We start from the raw sequence: 20,280 nt of genomic DNA on the forward strand, positions 1-20,280 counted from the left end.
ATGTTTTTTTAAATGGAACACCCTATATTTTATTTTATATTCGAAATCTTCTTAACTTCTCCATTACAAAAATATAAAGGTTTGATATGTTATAAAGGGTATTTACAAAGTTATAACAAATTTTATATGAAAATCGCAACAAGTTCAACTCCCTGTATAAATAAAAATAAGCACAACGGCAATGGTTTATTGATGCCATATTTTTTTACATATTTTCAAAATTTTCATAAATAATTGATATTCCTGATTTTCTTTATATTGAATACAGGGTGAGTCAAAACTCAAGTACTTGTACTGAAAAGTACTATTACCTTACTTTAATTTATATATAACATTCCCTATGTCTAAATTTATTAGTTTTTGAGATATTTTCATTTTTCAGAGCAAATTATTAATTACGGGTCTAAATCTTTCCAAATTTTAGGTAAGCCATGACTGAATTGTTTAAAACTGACAATTTAAGATTACTGATTATCAATCTGTAATCAAAGTTGGCTACAATTTTTTTTATTAACTTTTATTGCTATCTATTACTATAACGGATCTACGGAGCTTTTCCCCACTAATCAATCACCCTGAATGGATAAATCGATCTTTTTTTTTATTTCAAACCATTTTAAAAATGTGGCTAATGCAATGATATTTTAAAGTTCGTTAATAAATCGATATCTTCAAATTGATGGTGGGTCAGTGGCATTAGACTGCAGACCGAGAGTTCCCTAGTTCGAACACGGCTGTTGCGTATCTTTCTTTAATTTTTTTTTAATAAATAATTAAAAGTTGATATATGTACTTAAAATTCGTATTTTATAAGTTAATTAATATATATAAATATTATATATACCATTTTAAACAACCGTGTTATTATAAAAAGTACTTTTTTATACTAGTGTAATTTTTGGAATTATAATTTTAACAGTTAATACACCTTATATATAGGGTGAGGCAGATAACTGGCCTATTAGAAATATCTCGAGAACAAAAGGTAGCAGAATCATGAAAATTGGAAAAAAGGGGTTTTGAGGAATGATCTATTAAATGAAAATATTTTCATCTCTTTGCAACTTCCGGTTATACCGGAAGTTGCTTATAACTTGGTTTTTTTAATGGGACACCCTGTATATTTTTACATTTTTGGATTCTCCTCAATATTTTCTTTCTTAAAATATGAGATTTTGTAATACTATACAGGGTATTTTAAAAGATATTTACGTTTTTTTTATTAATTTCGTAGCAATATTCACACCCTGTAGAATTGTAACAGTTTGAAATTAAAAACTCTGCTTACGTTCAAGTGATTTCTAATATAGTCTATTATTGTTAAGAATCATTAGTATAGCTTATTTTGAAATTTTAGTATACAGGGTTGGTCGAAACTCGGAATGAATATTTTCTGAGTTTTCTTAAATGGAATACCCTGTATTTTAGTATTGTAAAGAAATGATATTTTAATGTACTTTTTATTTCTTAAGCATTCCCTATACCTAACTGCTTTAAATTGTGAGTTATTGGTGATTAAAGCTAAACATTAATTGCAACAAAAATACGTAAAATTTTATTAGGTTGGCCGTGAGAATACTCAATTACAAATAATTTTTCAGAAATAAATACATATTAATCCAGACTGATCCTTAAAATTACCAATAATGGTTTAGCTATCAAAATACCTACGTAATTAAGATTGTTGGTGCGACTAACAATTAAGCACAAATTAAAGCAGTTAGGTATAGGGAATGCTTAAGAAATAAAAAAGTACATTAAAATATCATTTCTTTACAATACTAAAATACAGGGTGTTCCATTTAAGATAACTCAGAAAATACTCATTCCGAGTTTCGACCAACCCTGTATACTCAAATTAAAATTTTAGCTATACTAATGATTCTTAACAATAGTAGACTATATTAAAAATCATTTGAACGTAAGTAGAGTTTTAGTTGTCAAACTACTACAATTCTACAGGGTGTGGAGATTGCTACGAAATTAATAAAAAAACGTAATTATCTTTTAAAATACCCTGTATAACATTACAAATCCTCATATTTTTAAAAAGAAGACAGCGAAGAGAATCCAAAAATGTAAAAATATATAGGGTGTCCCATTTAAAAAAACGAAGTTATAATCAATTTCCGGTATAACCGGAAGTTGCAAAGAGATGAAAATATTTTCATTTAATAGATCATCCTTCAAAACCCCTGTATTCCAATTTTCATGATTCTGTTGCCTTTAGTTCTTGAGATATTTCTAATAGGCCAGTTATCTGCCTCACCCTGTATAATGTTATATCGTCACATTATTTTATATTCTCTCCTATAAATAATAAAAACGTTTTATTACAAAAAAGTTCTTTTTTATTAAAGTGTAATTATTGCTTTACTTGTCTGAGGGTAACTTATTCTTCTCGTGTTCCTGGGATTCTGTCATTTAGCCATTTATGAAACGTATCTTTTTTCCTTTTAATCATCTCTTCTAGTTCGTCTACGTAAAATTTTTATTTTTGTGTTGTTCAATACTGTCAAATACCTTTTCATAGCCTACGAAGGCAAGAAATACGGGTAGTTGGTAAATGTAAGCAAATGAATACCAACGACCCTGCATTTTTAGCGATACTAAAATATGATGCAAGCATAAAGACAATGTAAACAAAATTAAGAACTAAATAGACATTTCTCGTTGCTAATTGCAGTATACAACAAGCTCTGAAAAGTTGTAGGTACTCCATAGATGGCACTTTAACGTTTTAGTGTGAAGTTAAAGTGAAAATCGGATACTTTTGGGACCGACCGGAGTTTTATTTCAAAACAGTCATAAAATACTTTTTTAAAAACAGTTACATAATATGCATATGACTTATTGTAGTTTTTTCAGTTCTTTGATTGCAAGCTACTTTAAACATTGGCGAAATCACTAAATGGCTGGTAAATATAAATCATCCACATTCAATATTAATTATCACTTAAAATTATCAGCAAAAAAATACAGAAAATCATTTTATATAAAACAATAAAAAAAGTAAAAATTCGTGTAAGATTTAAGACAAAATATATACAGTGAGCACGTAAAGGTTGGAATAAATTCATTTTCTCGAGAATGAACAATTTTGGAAAAAAATCCTGAAACAGGTCAATTTTTGTTTTTAAATTACGACTTTTTGGCATACATATCATACTAGTGACGTCATCCATCTGGGCGCGATGACGTCATCGATTATTTTTTTAAATGGGAATAGGGGTTGTGTGGTAGCTCATTTGAAAGGTAATTTAATTCTCTATTCAGTAATATAAACATTTACATAATTACAAATTATTTATACAGGGTGTCCAAGAAAACATTTTTTTAATTTAATTTATTGACATAAAAAGAAGAATGCATGTAATTTATTTAATCCAAAATACATTCTACTGCTCTCAGAAAACAGAAAAAATGTTTATTTGAAAAATATGCATTGCTTTTCGCTTAAACTAAATGTTTAAACTGTCCAGAGGAAGGTGGGTGGCGGCTTTGATATAGAATTTAAGCAAAAAACAATATTTATTTGTCAAATAAACATTATTTCCTGTTTTCTGATAGCAGTAAAATGTATTGTAAGTTAAATAAATTGCACACATTCTTCTTTTTATGTCAATAAATTTAATTAAAAAAAATTTTTTTTGGACACTCTGTATAAATAAATATGTTAATGTTTATATTACTGAATAGAGAATTAAATTACCTTTCAAATGAGCTATCACACGACCCCTATTCTCATTTAAAAAATTTTAAGATGACGCCATCACGCCCAGATGGGTGACGTCACTAGTATGATACATATGCCAAAAAGTCGCAATTTAAAAATAAAAATTGACCTGTTTTGGGATTTTTTTCCAAAATCATCCATTCTCGAGAAAATGAATTTATTCCAACCTTTACGTGCTCACTGTATAAAGAAGATATCCTTCAATAAATTTATGTGGAATGACGCTGAACGAATCACATATTGATATAAAGTTTATCAAAAGAAATAAGAGGCTTATTAATATTCAGTTCAACGGGATGCTATTGATCGAGGTGTAAAATTATATAAACAAGGGATCATTTAATAAAATAGGTAAATCCCTTGTTTATGTAATTTCACACCTTGATCAATAACACCCCGCTCAGCTGAATAATAATGAACCTCTTAGTTCTCTTGTTTGACTATACCTATATTAATTTTACTATTTTGCCCGACTAGGTATACTTACTGGATGTGGAATATAATTTTTCTCTGTTTTTAACTTTAATTGTAAAATTTTATCGATTCCGTCTAAAATTTGTTCGCCTAATTCATTTTCCTTCTCTCCCAATTTTTCTTGGAGCTTTTCTCGCAAAAGATCTGCCGATGTAATTGTTATTTTCAACTTGGCTTCAAAAATGGCCTAAAATCATTTATAAAATACCTACCATATTAAGGTTGAAGTTAACAATTGAAAAGAATAATATTTATAACATTATCAAAAGTATCCAAAGCGAACGCATGTGAACTAAAAATATATGATATAGTGTGAAAATTATATGAAAAAATGTGAAGCTATAATAATAAAAGCAATTCCATTTTTCCCTGCTTATTTCCTCCAGAATAATACAGTGCGATTTTTTTTCTATTTTTCCCTTCCTTTTTCATCTTATTTCCTAAGGTTTCCTAAAGTTCATATTTTCTCATCTGTTGAGCTAATTCTTGCATTTTTCCCACTACTAGCATGGTCTTTACATACCAAGTTCCTACATTTTGTATTTCAGCTTTATCATTTTTCTTGCCTTTTTGAGCTAATTCTTAGTTATTTGAGCTTAGTTCTTTGAACTAATTCCTGTATTTTCCCCATTATTAGCATCGTTCTTACATACCAAGTTCTTTCATTTTGTATTTTAGCTTTATCATTTTTTCTTGTTTTTTGCTTTTTATTTTTATTTGGTAAGCTTTAAATTTCAGTTTTTCCAATAATTTTTTCTCTACTTCTGTTTCACGAGTTACTTGTACTCAAGTCCTTCTCCTTTATCTGGTAGTATGTAGTGTTGAGGTTTCTTTGTTCCAGCTCCAAACTTAATCTTTAAATGTCAGTTTGGGAAAGCCAGTGATTATTTTAACTGGTTTTATATAAAAAAAATTATAAAAATTTTAAGCATAAAACAAAAATTTTTACATAATAAAAATATGTATTAAATTAAAAAAAAATTATTGTAAAAATTTACATAGTTCTCATACCACTGACTTTCTTTCAGTGTATCATAGTTTGTCGGATTCTCTCTATCGTGATTATTATACACAGAACCAAGAAAATTATGTATTCGTTGATGGAGAGTTGCATATTCACAATGTCAACGGGTAAAATTACAAAATTGTCATTCTAGGTTAGTATATTTCTACATTTTATCGTCGACGCACTGAAAGAAGGGTTTGGTATGAACTTTACATTAAAAATACAATCTTATGAACTTTACATTAAAAATACAATCTAAGACAATTTTACACTTTAAAAATTTAGATGTTACCTTTAAAGTCTTGGAAAAATCCTGAAAATCAAGTTTGTTTTTGCAGGATTGCAGCGACTTAACTAAAAAATCGCCAACTGTATCGTTGTCGTTATTATTCGAGTCACAATATTTTTTTAGTACCGGAACTAACAGAGGACTTTTTGTAGTTCGCCATGAGATACAAATCAAATGGAATAATTTGTCACCACCGATGTTAACCTTGTAGTGTTCACCTAAAAGTTTTATAATTAGTAACAACCATGACAGAGACCAAAAACTTGTTCAATTCTGACATAAAAACAAATCAATAATATCATCCAATACTTGGTTTAGGCTATCAGGCTACCACCTTACCTGTTCTATACTTGTATATCTGCCAAAGACAAAAAAATCACATCACAAGAAACCAAATCCTTTATTATAATCAGTAGAGTACTCCCTCTGGAAAGCCACTAAGAAATTAAAACGACCAATCTTGCAAAATCCTCCATTAAGAAATACAGATGGAAGCTGAACAAAAAGCAATTTAGTGAAGGATAATAAATTTGATGAATATCCCAAGAAAACATTTCTTTCATTAAAATGAAGGTGATAACACACTTGAGCAGGGAAACACAACAGAGAAGAAGATGAAACTAAACTATACCCTGTTTTTAAATCAGGAAGAGTAACCTCACAAGACAGATTCACGCAAAATAATGTTACTAGAAAAATCACCAAATACATCTTCTTTTTTATTGATTATGATGGCCTTCGACGGTAATTTATAAATTATATTATATTATACAATTTACCGCGCTGTAATGCTTGTTTGTAATTGGTCCAACTTCAGGCAAGTTTACTCCACTCTTATGAAATTTTGACACTATTGACATTTATAAAATTTTGACAGTATTGGCATTTCATAGGTTAATTAAGATATATTGGCGATTTTTTGTGTTTTCTGCGTTATCCCTTAATTTTTGGATCTTTAGTCTGCTTTTATATAAAAAAGTTGTTTTTAGAACTCTTTAACGGCGTATTAGTATAATATACTAGTTATGGAGTGCCGTTGAGGGCCGACATGATCAGCCAAAAAAGAAGATGTACTTAATGATTTTTCTGGTGATATTATTGGATGTGAATCTGTCCTCTGAGGTTCTCCTGGTTTAAAAACAGGGTATAATACCTGGCTAAAGAGTTTAAAGACAACTACTGTTTTTTTAATATAAAAGCAGACTAAAAATCTAAAAATTAATGGAATAACGCAGAAAACACAAAAAATCGCTGATATACTTAATTCCTATGAAATGCCAATAGTGTCAAAATTTCATAAATGTCAATAGTGCAAAAATTTCATAACAGTGGCGTAAACTGGCCTGAGGTTGGACCAATTACGAACAAGCATTATGGCGCAGTAAATTTGAATTACTCCTTCTAATTTAAAAACAGGGTATAGTTATTGTAAAAGAAGTATCCAAAGTAATCAAAGCAAACATCAATTCCAGGAAAGAGCCTTTGCTTGATTTATTTACTGGGAAAATCTTAAAACACCTCCCTAAAAAAGCCATAGTAAAGCTGACATCTTATAAATACCTCACGTTAAGATTAAGATATATACCTATTCCCAAAATTTTGAAAGTAGCAGAGATCATAATCATCCTTAAACTTGGAAACCAACCAAAGACAGTATCATCGTACAGGCAGATTTTCTTACTACTTGTAATTTTCAAGCTATACAAGAAGCTCTTGCTGAAAAGGCTGAAACCTCTCATAGACGCTAGGGCTCTAATTTCATCATCAATTTGGGCTTCCAGAAAGTTATTCAACTATCCATTAAGTCCATAGAATAACGGATATATGTAATAGAGAGGTCACTAGAAGAAAATAAAGTTTGCTCTTCTGCCTTCCTCGATGTGGCGCAAGCTTTTGAAAAAGTATGTTACGAAGGACTTAAGTATAAATTAAGCAGGATTTTGCCAAGTAAATACACAAAATTATTGGAGTCATACATTTTAGACAGAGTTTTTAGGATTAAGCAAGAAGAAGCCTACTCGGAAGCAAAAGAAATCAATGAAGGTGTACCACAATGTATTGTGATAGGACCAGTCCTGTAGACCAGTGCACATTAATGATTGATTTATTAAATAGTAAATTAAAATTTAAATCATATGCTTACATAATTCAGCAGCCTTTTTTACTTTATTTCTTCTCAATAATACACGAACTAACGGACCTAAAACTGACACCACAGTAAAACCTTCTTTTTTCATCTTTTCCACGACGGATTTGACATCTTCGAGGTTGCAGAAAGGTAATATGTAATACTCAATAGTGTCTATGTCGACTTGAACACTTAACTTTTTTACTTGGTTTAAAACTTTGAAGATACCTGCAAAAAATTTGTTAACTATAAAACATTCTGTCTAGTGTATGTTTTATACGTTTATAAGCCTAGTAATTTAAAATCTATTGATCTATTCATTCATTTTTTCGGTGGTTCTCCATTATTTTCGAAGTGTTTCATAAATATATAACAATACTAAACATACCTGCTTCTCCTTCGACATTTCTGGCATTAAGGAACAAGGGCCAGAAAAAATGAGGCCTTAGAGCTTGCAGATGTTCGAAAAGTCTCCAAGCAATGTCGTAATATCCGTTTTTTAAAGCCACGTCAGTTAATCTTTCATAGACATATTCGTTTGTATAGGTATCACAGAAAAATTTGACAGCAGCTAAACACTCATCATATCCCTACAAAATTTTATATTAATTTGTGGTTTTAGTTTTTGACAAATTAACTTAAATAGGAAAAACCAGATAATATGACATTGGAAAATAAACACTGAAAAAGTCATAAGTAACATTGATAAATGAGAGTCAGGATCTCGATTTTAACCCTTTGCTTTGTTATCGATCATTCGCTATCTGTACACTAAACATATATGAAGCAAATACGTTCAATATCAAAGCGAAGGGTCAAAAATCGAGGTTTAGATAAATTATTACCTATTACATATTATATTATACTATATTAAAAAAAAAACCATTAAGGTGGTATGCAGGATGAACGAAAGTAGATGAGTCACCAGGGTTTCTAGGCAAGAAGAGTATAAACAAGGAGAAATGAGCGCTACCTGGAAAATTGGGTACAGCAGATATGAGATTGGAAAAAGGAGAAAAATAGGTAGAAGAAATTAAAAATTTATCAAGGGAGTGGAAAAAATGAAAGGAATGGATAAAGGAATAGCAATAAGTATCTCCGACAGATTCTATAGGCCATGGAGATAAGCTGAATGTATAAATATATTTAGAAAGTGTTATAATATATACTTACTATATGGGAGTGCAACATTTCTTCTAATATAAAAATTCCACAATGTTCCTCGGGTTCTGGTTGGAAATAGTTAAACATTTTCATTGCTGAATAAGGTTCGTTCATGTGTACAAAATGAACACAAATATTTTTCAAGTTGTTAATAAAGTCTCTTGTCAAAGAGAGATCTTTAAAAAGTGAATTCATCTAAAAAATAAAATAAAATAAGTTTTTTGATGACACTGTAGATGTGCACTCGATAGATACACTGTGTGCATCTAATATCATTTATCTCTCAAACACGACTATAATACAAGGCATAAGCATATATGTCATTCCTGACTGGCACCTTTAGGGAACAGTCACATGACAAGCCCTTAATGCAGCTTTAGAAAACGCGTGATTACAACTACATAGATAAAATGAATGCAACTATTTATAATGGGAAATAAGCCACAATTTTACCAAAAAAAAATATTTATTAACGTTTCGAAGCCCAAATCGGGTTTCGTTGTCAAAATACAAAATACTATTAAAATAAAACAAACATGTTGTTGCTAAATAAAAAAATTCTTCTAATAATTTATTTAATCTGACTCGTTTATATTGGCAATTCAGACGTATATTATACATTTTAAAGTAGAAGACTTTAAAATGATATCGCCAATATTTATGAGTTGCGTTCCTGGGACGACTTTACTAAAAGATAGTTCATTCGATTACATGAAATCAATCCCAACTCAAGAATATCCAGAATATCAAGAATAAAGGTTTAAACTATGCTGTTACTTATCCATCTATTCCAAAATTAGACATAATTAGCTCAGTGGAAAAAATATCCCAGTGTTTACCAAATCATGAAAAAGAACAATATAGGGTACTATGTAAACTTGAATTGGAAAAATCTAATAAAATTGAACAGAACATCAGCAAAGACGAAATGAAAAAAACTTTAAAAAATGATGACTCCATAACAATCCTACCAGCAGATAAAGGAAATGCAACTGTAATAATGGATAAAATACAATATGAGGACAAAATTACAGATCTAATTACAAATGGACCTTATACCAAATTAACGAAGGATCCAACGAAGACACTGGAAAACAAAATTTATAAAACTTTATTCAAATTTAAAAATGATCTAACGTACTATCAAAGAAAATTAATGACACCTCATTACAGTAAGACACCACATTTTTATGGAGTACCAAAAATTCATAAAGCGAATATTCCACTTAGACCCATTTGTAGTACCATCAATTCTCCTTGTAGTGAGCTCTCAAAATTTTTATTAAATATTATAAAACCATTTGCAAATAATAATGACACATTTATAAAAAATACACAACATTTTTTAAACAAATTAACAAATATTGAATTTAATCCAAATAATATTTTAGTAAGTTTTGACATAAACAGTTTATTTACAAATGTGCCATTGGACAAAACTTTAAACATAATTAAAACGAAGTTAGAAAATGATAATACATTGACAACTAGGAAAAAACTAAATGTATCAGCTATAATGGAGTTATTGACATTATGTACTAATAATACCTATTTTCAACTAAATAATGAATTCTAAAAACAAAATTTTGGTCTAGCAATGGGCTCTCCTTTATCTCCATTATTGGCTAATATATTTATGGAGGATTTCGAAACTAATATCATTTCTAAACAAAATTTAAAACCCACAGTATGGTGGAGATATGTAGATGATGTGTTTTCAATATGGCCTCATAGATCAGAATTGTTGGATACATTCCTGAATATTATAAACGATCAAGAAGAGACAATAAAATTTACAATGGAAAAGGAATACAATAACACTTTGCCTTTCCTCGATGTTTTAGTCTCAAAGAAGGATACTGGATATGAGACTCAAGTGTATAGAAAACCAACACACACCAACAGATATCTCAATTACAAATCAAATCACAACATCAACGTTAAAAAGGGAATCATTAAATCCTTATACGATAGAGCCAAAATTACTTGTTCTAACGAAAATTCATTTTTAGAAGAAAAACAATTGTTAACATCTGTTTTATTAAAAAATGATTATCCTTTATCGTTTATAAATAAGGAATTGACAAGATTAGATCGAATGGAACAGAACAACTTAGAACGGGATCCTACAACATTCACAAGAAATAATACAAGGAAAATAACAATACCATATATAAAAGGACTATCCGAGAAACTTAAAACGATAGGAAATAAATTCAACATTTCAACAACATTCAAAACAACAAACACATTGAGATCTATTCTATCTAAAACTAAACCTAACAATGAACAAGAAAGAACAAAGAATTGCATTTATAGAATACCTTGTGAATGCGAACAATTTTATTTAGGTGAAACATCAAGACCATTAAACGTTAGAATAAGTGAACATCAGTCTTATATTAAAAACAGAGAATTTGATAGATCTCAGATATGTCAACACGCATGGGATAATGAACATAGAGTTCAGTGGAGAGATTCAAGTATAGTCCTGAAAGAATCAGATAGTAAAAAGAGAAAAATCAAAGAAGCGGCTCTAATTATGCTAAATGAAACCAATTGTGTCGCAAATTCCTCGGTAGAATGCAGTAGGATGTGGTTACCCATACTGAAAGAGGAAGTCAATAGAAAGAAAATACCACGATTAGTAAGTCAATAACATATCGAGTTAGTACAAATTTTATATTTTAGTATTACTTATTGTATATCTATGTAATATTAATATTATTTATAATTTAAACATATTAAAGTCAGAATTTGGTATTAGTTTTTTGAAGGTAGATTAAATGTAAGATCAAATACTTACGATGTCGGGATAGTATCACGAGGTTTTTTCCTGGTTTTCCCTCGTGATTTACTATGGAATCTCTAACGCGAGAATTTTACTGTCATCGTTGCATTTGGTTGTCTTTTTAAAGACAGATCACATGCTATGATTTTTTTGCGACGGATATTCTTGAGTTGGGATTGATTTCATGTAATCGAATGAACTATCTTTTAGTAAAGTCGTCCCAGGAACGCAACTCATAAATATTGGCGATATCATTTTAAAGTCTTCTACTTTAAAATGTATAATATACGTCTGAATTGCCAATATAAATGAGTCAGATTAAATAAATTATTAGAAGAATTTTTTTACTTAGCAACAACATGTTTGTTTTATTTTAATAGTATTTTGTATTTTGACAACGAAACCCGATTTGGGCTTCGAAACGTTAATAAATATTTTTTTTGGTAAAATTGTGGTTTATTTCCCATTATAAATAGTTGATTATAAAAATGCCACAAGGAAATAGCTTCAGAACAACAAAATGAATGCAGTTGTAATCGTGTGCTACACACTTGTCATGTGAATGTGCCCATAGAGTATGAAGCTGTAAAGTCTTACTAAACGAAGCACTTACCTCTGGCAACCAACTCATGACTCCATTTAATCCTATCTCCTTTAGTATTCCTAGTAATTGATCTTCATTAAGTTGAACATAATACTTATCCAAAAATGTTTTTAAATCGCTTTGATTCTTATTCCTGACTACACCCTTTAAAATTGCTACATAGGTTTGTGTAGTTTCTAGCACTTGAGCAGCTCTCATAGTTCCCAAAACATTCTCAGCGGCTTCTATACCTCTACAAACACCAATTAAATATGTAATAACATTCAACAAAACTCTGAACAATGCCCACTGGCTTAGTGCCACATAAGACTTGAATGTATTGTGCACAATAGATGTATGTCATGGAATTGACGAGTAAAAATAACAACAAATAGACCAGTAAAGAAAAAAAAGCTGAAAAAATCTTATACAGCTTTTTAAAAGGCTAAAAAAAGGGACTCTGCTGTACTTACTTGATATAAGACAGATAGGCCTGGACCTGTGTATCAAAAAAAATTTATTAATAGCAAGCTGAAAATTTGTTAATAGCTTAACAGTGTCTAGTTGGACAAATTTTGATGTATGGGAACACTGGAACAGGAGAAGTTTTAATTGTGAAATGTATCATCCTGATAAGTTTATGATTGTGAAAACTATCAGGATGTTTGTAAGTTTATTCAATAGCAAACTTTATATGATATATGAAAAAATGTTAGAACATGTCACATGACAGGGATTATGTTGGTGGTAAATAGCAGTCTGATTTTTGCATGAGAGTTTAATGAAAGGGTAACAAATCAATTGGAAGTTCTGTCAGACAAAATACATGGAACGTTTTTGTAGTCTGATGTTTGAAACCTGTAACCAGTTCCACAATTAAAACTTCCCCTGTTCCAGTGTTCCCGTACATCAAAGTTTGTCTTACCAGACACAGTTAAGCTATTAACAAATTTTCAGCTTGCTATTAATAAACTTTTTTTTGGCATGCGTGATCCAGGTCTAAGAGAAATAATGAACAATGAAAAAAAAGATGCATTATGTCTATGTATCAAATATTTAAAAATCTAATCTTACCCATTTAAAGTGTGGACTAACACCAAGTTATTAAAAATTTCTTCATCCACAGGTATATTCTCAGTCTTCATCAATTCTAACAAGAGAAAAGCTTGACTAATATCCCCACATTCACAAACGTTTTGAAATAATGACATATAAGTTCGTTTATGTGGTTCACATTTTAAATTTTCTAAAAACTGTTTGAAATTAATTAAAGTTCTATTTTGCGTACAAATTTCGATATATGTATTGTACACATCTAGATCCAGCTTATTATGTTTGGCAAGATTTCCGTAGATGTTTTGACACAATTTGTTTCGTTCTTGTTGCGATGAATTTGTGGCTAGAGATCCACAACATTGTAGTAAAACTTGTCCTTCATCATTTGATATACTTTCTGAAATTAGATATTATTAGGAATATTATTTTCTTTAACGTTAGAGTCTAATACTGACCAAAATTTACATTTTTGTATATATCGGTTAATAAGTTTAGATCTAGCTGTTTCTGTCCTTGTTTGTATTCGGAGATACTTGAGGCAAGTGTTTGTAACTTATTACCACTAGGTGATCTACAATATAATAAAAACTCTTAGAAATACTTTCACTTAAACATTGAGTTATACATACCCTATTTTTAAATAACGAAAAAAATTCCTGTATCCGAGTATCCTACTAGAACATTTCATTTGAACTACGGGAATATACTTAAACATAAAATTATGGTGCCGCAACATTTTTTATATGTCATAAAAACAAAATAGTTTCAAAATTAAATTTTAAATTTCAAAAACATTTTTGATATTTTTGGTTATGTACTACAGCTGTCACAATTTTTAGGTTATACCTGGTCTTTTACAAAATTTCTCTTCATCAACAGTTTTTTATAAGTCCAGAACATTGAAATTTGTCAACAGCGATACAGGGCCTAAAAAATATCTATTTGTTTTTTACATACTATTTAAAAATATGTAAATATTATAAAAGATTAAAAATATACATTCTGTTGCGAGTTAAAAAAACTTTTCCAAGAAAAATACCTTCCCTTGGAGAAAGTGCTGTTCCAAAAATATTTCCAGGACTTAAAAATATTTGACAAAGCAAAAAGATGATTGATGATGCTAAAAAGAACAGTCTCACGACAAGGAGACAAATAATTAAAAATAGCCAGCATCAAAAACATGACCAATGGCTTCAATTTATGTGAGAGTGGATATTTTGTAGTTTTAGTGAAAGTGTAAGTTAAGTTATTATCTTCAAAGCGTCTTCAAAAATCTCATTTATTTTTATAAACAATATCAGTGGTGTCATGGTATGGGAACGCGTGGGAACGCCGTTCCCACACTGGTTAAGAAAAGAAAAAAAAATAAATAGAGAATTTAGCTTTTGTAAACAAAAATTAGCAGTGCGTTCCGGCACTGCTAATTTTGCCATGACACCACTGAACAATATGTGTTAATTTAACCAAATAAAACTCAAAAAATTGTATATTCCCGCTGTAGGACCACTATATGCTAGCTGGACAGTATTGCCACATGTACGACGACAGTCAGTTCCAATGACGTTTGGTTATATGTGTATATTTTATAAAAGAAGAAGAAACATGCATTCTTTATAACCTCTCTTTTTTAACCTTATTTTCTTTAAAAATTTAAGGAAATAAATATACGAAAAATGAGACGTTTATCAGAAGAAAGAACAAAAATATTGTTCGAAAAATTAGCCAAATTGTAACTACTTTACTTATTCTTCAAATCAATTACTTTATAATTTTAATTTTAGCATTGGGCCAAATATTAAGCTGTTGATAGAACGTCCAGATGGTTTGTACTGCTTTAGAGAACAAAAAGATAGAGTGTATTATGTATCAGAGAAGATTTTGAAGCTAGCTAATTCTATTCCACCTGAAAATTTAATTTCCCTAGGAACATGCTTTGGGAAATTTACAAAATCTAATAAATTCAGGTTACATGTTACAGCACTGAATTATCTAGCACCATATGCCCAAGTAAGTAAATTACATGTTTCATATTTACCATGTTTTTTTTGTACCTTTGAAACGCTATAGATCTTCTACTTTTCCTAAGTGGTTTTCTCATGATCTTAGATGTTTGACGAGAGAAAAGAAGTATGCCCACTCTCTGTACATGAAGAACCAGTCTGATCTTAATTATTCCAATTTCTCTCGTCTCCGATCAGAATGTAAACGGTTGTCTGATGCATGCTTTTACCTGTATATTAGAGGTTTAGATGCTGAATTGCAGAATAACCCTTATTCTTTTTGAAATTATATTAGGGATAAACTGTCTAGTCACAGCCTTCCTGATTTGATGTTTTATAATGAACGGCCAGCTTCTAATGGACAAGGTATTGCTAATTTATTCAAAGATTTCTTTCAGACTGTTTACTTACCCAGTAATAACGATCTCAAGTTACCCAGTGCACATTTAGATAGCAACATCGGTGCTTGCTTCATTATCACTGACTTTACTGTCACTGATATTTTTGATGGTATATATGTGTTCTCTTATATATATAATATATATGCATTCAATCCGCAATTCCCAAACTCTTTGATAGTTTGGTAGCTAAGCAGCTGTCGTGGGTGTGCAGGGGTCTGATTTCTGAATCTCAGCACGGTTTTTGCAGACAAAAATGTACAGTAACGAATCTAGTTTGCTACCAATCTGATCTCTTAAAGCATATGAAGACCACACGGAAGAAAGGCAAAATGTCACAAAGAGGTTAATTCAAGAAAATTGAATTTGAAATTGAAACCTTCGCCGTTCTTCCCTGTACGAAGAATTTTATAACGTGTTTTTCCCATGTTTGAATGACACATAAAACTACTACTAAAAACCTACATATTGCTGCTCTGAACCAAAAATAATAAAAAAAGAATGTGTGTGTACTTTGTACGCACGTAAGAAGATATTCTTCTATTATATAATAGGTAATTTAAACGAAGTAAATATACTTAAAAGGTTATTTGTACTTATTTTATTTAAAAATCAAACTAACTTTCTTATCTATCACTTTCAAAAAAGAAGAATATCTTCAAAATTATATAATAATATACTTACAATCATAAAATCTATAAAAAAAAATAAAAAAAATAATAACTTGCTTGGGGCTTCAACCCACTTCACGTCTACCGCGCCGTACGAAAGTTGACGCCATTTCAAACTGCACCAAACTCTCGTATACATAATGTGGGAATATACACAAACTAAACGTTTACACCATAAATTTATATGAATTTAATAAAATTATTAGTTTGATTTTTGTCGAAATAAAATACAGCAAAATATAGAGTAAGAAAACGATATATGAGAAGAAGATTTGTAGAAAGTTTGTTCGTAATCAGATTATGTAAATTAAAGCATTGCCTACTAATAGGTAACTACATTATTTTGTTGACATTTTCCAAATAGATAGGTATTGAAACTATTAGGTATTTCCAACTGAAACATTTAGAATTACGTACCTGCGGCTTTTCAAAACTATTTAAAAAGTCACTATAATTATAAATTTGATTTTATTTCTGTCCACACATCAATAAAAACTAATATTATACAATATTTTTGTTTACCGATAACCTCCATATTGAACAATTATTGACAGATCATTTCAAAATTTCAACACCCAATCAGAGCCCGTATAACAACTTATACCATACTGTCGGTGTGCGCATGCGCACGGATCAATCAAATTTTACCCTCAATCGATTCGCCGCTAAAGAAGAATATCTTCAAAAATTGACATTTTGCCTTTCTTCCGTGTGGTCTTCAATATGGAAGATCGTAAGCAGATTGATGCTATTTATACGGATTTCAGTAAGGCATTTGATCGTGTAAGAGCTTTCAGAACTAACAACAACTTAAGCAAATATATTAAAAACAATAAGAGCCGAAAGTGATTGTGATTACAAACTAACTTGTGGTGAATGTCCGAAAACTGACATCAGTCAAACTGGCAGAACCTTTGACAAACGGATAGCAGAACAAAAAAGGGCTTTCAACAATAGAAAAACAGACACTTCTACATACTCACTTCACCTTCTAGATCATAATCATTCTTTTAATGAACAGTTTCAAATTCTGCATATTCAAAATAAAGGCCTTAAGCTATCTTTATTAGAATCTATGGAAATTAATAAATTGAAAAATACAGATATAATTCTGAATGAGCAACTCGATACAAACAGCTCCCCACTCCTCAACCTCTTCAGTTAAAGACTTTAAAAAGGCAAACCCATAGTAATCTAAATCACTTGAGAAAGGCACTCTGCCGAAACAGCTGTAGTCACATAGTTGTAATAAATTTTTTGGAAGTATAGAAAACAAACGTTTTCAGTGTTTTATTGTTAAATATTTTTGTCCTTTTACATTAATTTGGTAGTTGATTTTTCTTTGCGAAATCCACACTGGGGATGTTATCTTTCTCTCTTTAATTGTCCATGTCTTCAAGCTGGATTTCTGCTTCTTGTAACCTCATCTCACTTCTTATATTTTGTCTGTCCTCAAAATTGTTTGCTCCATCTTTCTAATATCTGGTCGCTCTTGATAACTCATGATCTCGCCTGTTCTATTTCTAACTATTGATAATCTAGGTTTGAATGTCTTTCTGTTCTGGTTAACATTTTAGAATTTTCATGTTTCTTTCTTTTCTTCTCTCATTCATTCTCCTTTCTTTTCAATATTCATTTTTCATCTTCTCTCAGCTACCTATTCTCTTTCTCTACTTATCTTGTTCTTTGTCCTTGGAGCCTGTATATGCTTGATTTTTTCTTTGCTTTGCCTTGCACATTCCTCATTGTACCACTCCAACCTTATTTTTTCATGCTTTTGTCTTCGAATGACTTCAGTTGTTACCTCTTCCAGTGTTAGTTAGTGTTAGAATAATGTTAATAAGCATTATTGTGTCTTTAATTCTCCTATTCATTCATTTTATATTCATTTCAGAGTAAAATTTGGTTAAAATCTTCAGCAGAGCAGCAATTTTTGTATGGAAATCATGTAGCCAAATCAGGATTAGGTAGAATTAGCGAAAACACAGAAAAATACCAAGGAGTCGTTGTTTATAGTATGTCAGACTTGCCTCTAGGATTTGGAGCTGCAGCCAGATCAACTACGGAGTGCAAACATGCTGAACCTTTAACCACTGTTTGTTTTCATCAGGCCGATATTGGGGAATATATTAGATCAGAAGAAGATCTATTGTAAATACCAATTGGTAGTTTAGTTTTTATTTTTAATAATTATTTTTGTAATATATAAGATACTTTTATAAAAGTTATTTATTTAATCATTCCTAACCTAAATCACCTTTTTTTTTGTAAAATTTATATTCTTGGTGGGACATAGTCCACATTTTACTAGTTTGGAGTCTAAGAACTTTCTCTCCCTCTCTTTCTCTACTGCCTTCCATCCTTATGGAGTAGTGGGCACTCTTGCCTTTCTTAGCTAAAAGTGAAAGATGGTTGATTGGCTGAATCAGCGCGTCCTCTTCTGTTTTATTCCTTTAAAATTTCCTCTATAAGTCTTTTCCCTTCCTCTCTATTTCTCAATCTTTGACCTCTCTCCATCTCAGGCCAATTCTACCATGATCTCTTATTACAATTTTTCTTCAGGTATAATATATCCAGTCTTCCTCTTCTTAGTTTTAGTATTTCCTTTGTGTATATATCCATTCCATTTCCTTCTTTAATTGTGACTGTTGTTTTATCAAGCCAGTACATTTTTAAGATTCTAACATTTTATAAAGGTTTATAATTTTTTACTATACTAAATTTCAATAAGCAATGCAACGATTTTAGTTGTTAAAGATGTTCAAAATTTCTCTACTGGTTCCATAGTAACAGTATATTATTTAAGTCATTTTTTCTCGATTATTAGTTTTTTGTGTATAGTATATAAATTATTGTAATCACTGAATGCATAGATAGTGACAAAATAATCATATTAATTGAATTAATGAATAATTTAAGTGACTATACAAGTAAGATTCTGTGATTGTGATTCTGTTAAAATATTTTGATTTTGAAAAAAAAACTAAGTTTTCAATCTAATAGCCCATATAAAACAACATCCAAAAATGTGCGTTGCATTTTTGGATGTTGTTTTACGTGCTATTAGATTGAAAACTTAGTTTTTTGATAGCAGTTGCCGCTAGGGCATCCCTGCCATTTCGTTCGTTGCGATCCGTGACTGCACGCCGGGGTTTGTCCTGGTTGGGTCAGAGAGAGCAGCATATGTGCCTCCTGATGAGAGACTAATACGTTTCGAAGCCGGTAGAGGTGCTTGCTGCACTCTTTGATTGAACTGGAATAATGATCCGGCTGTAGTTTCGTGTTGCAATGAAATTAAAAATGATTATTCATTTTTAATTTTGGTATAACCATAGGATCATTTTGGGGTCGAGCCCCCAATTTTTACTGCACATTCTTCTACATCTGCCCAAAAACATAATAGCTTTCTGTGTGATTTTCAGCATGTGATGATTCCATTGTAAGCCTATATAGTCCTGTCGCCAGTGGGTGTACAACGGCCTCCTTAATTCAGATGGACTTACCCAAGTTTTTTATGCATTTTGACCCGTAGAACACGAATTTTTTGGGTAACAGTTGATCCGGATGTCGATAAGATTGTTATAAACAAAGAACTTGATGAATCACATAACAGCGATTTTTCACAAAACAAAACATTTTTTTTTTGTATTATTTGGTTCATTCTAAGCATAAAATGTTTTTACAAGCTTTTTCGTAGGATGCATAGTTTTCGACATAAACGCGGTTAAACTTTCAAAAAATCGAAAAACTGCAATTTTTGAACCCGAATAACTTTTGATTAAAAAATAAAATAGCAAATCTGCTTACCGCATTTGAAAGTTCAAGTCAAATTCCATCGGTTTTGATTATTTTAATAGCTAAAAATTAATTTGTTTATTTTTAAACAAAGCTATAAACACATAGTGCTTAAATGATGTTCTCAATGCATTTCTCGTTTAAAATCGAACGAGTAGGCGCGCATACAGACAATTTCTACGTAGATTA

The 20,280-nt window shown here is 30.4% G+C and overlaps 2 protein-coding genes across 3 annotated transcripts in view; one reads left to right on the forward strand and one right to left on the reverse strand.

Moving 5' to 3' along the window:
- The window catches only part of LOC114335761 (leucine-rich PPR motif-containing protein, mitochondrial), a 44,561-nt gene extending 30,503 nt beyond the window's left edge, over positions 1-14,058 (reverse strand). Inside the window, exons 1-9 of one of the 2 annotated variants that reach the window (XM_050654199.1) lie at positions 13,857-14,058; positions 13,683-13,798; positions 13,246-13,624; positions 12,202-12,424; positions 8,807-8,992; positions 8,022-8,223; positions 7,649-7,861; positions 5,509-5,723; positions 4,224-4,397 (exon numbers count right to left, since the gene is read on the reverse strand). In XM_050654199.1, coding sequence (XP_050510156.1) covers positions 4,224-4,397; positions 5,509-5,723; positions 7,649-7,861; positions 8,022-8,223; positions 8,807-8,992; positions 12,202-12,424; positions 13,246-13,624; positions 13,683-13,798; positions 13,857-13,963 — 1,815 coding nt within the window. In that variant the 5' untranslated portion in view covers positions 13,964-14,058. The remainder of the gene's footprint in view (positions 1-4,223; positions 4,398-5,508; positions 5,724-7,648; positions 7,862-8,021; positions 8,224-8,806; positions 8,993-12,201; positions 12,425-13,245; positions 13,625-13,682; positions 13,799-13,856) is intronic. The other variant, XM_050654198.1, reaches the window with a different exon arrangement.
- Positions 14,059-14,802: 744 nt separating this feature from the next.
- Positions 14,803-18,520, forward strand: LOC114335762 (60S ribosome subunit biogenesis protein NIP7 homolog). Its single transcript, XM_028286055.2, has 3 exons — positions 14,803-14,956; positions 15,009-15,234; positions 18,191-18,520. Exons 1-3 carry the CDS (start codon positions 14,901-14,903, stop codon positions 18,449-18,451), a joined length of 543 nt encoding a protein of 180 aa, XP_028141856.1. The 5' UTR covers positions 14,803-14,900; the 3' UTR covers positions 18,452-18,520.
- Positions 18,521-20,280: the final 1,760 nt, after the last annotated feature.

The sequence above is a fragment of the Diabrotica virgifera genome, chromosome 6 (assembly GCF_917563875.1).
Source record: "Diabrotica virgifera virgifera chromosome 6, PGI_DIABVI_V3a".
NCBI lineage: Eukaryota > Metazoa > Arthropoda > Insecta > Coleoptera > Chrysomelidae > Diabrotica > Diabrotica virgifera.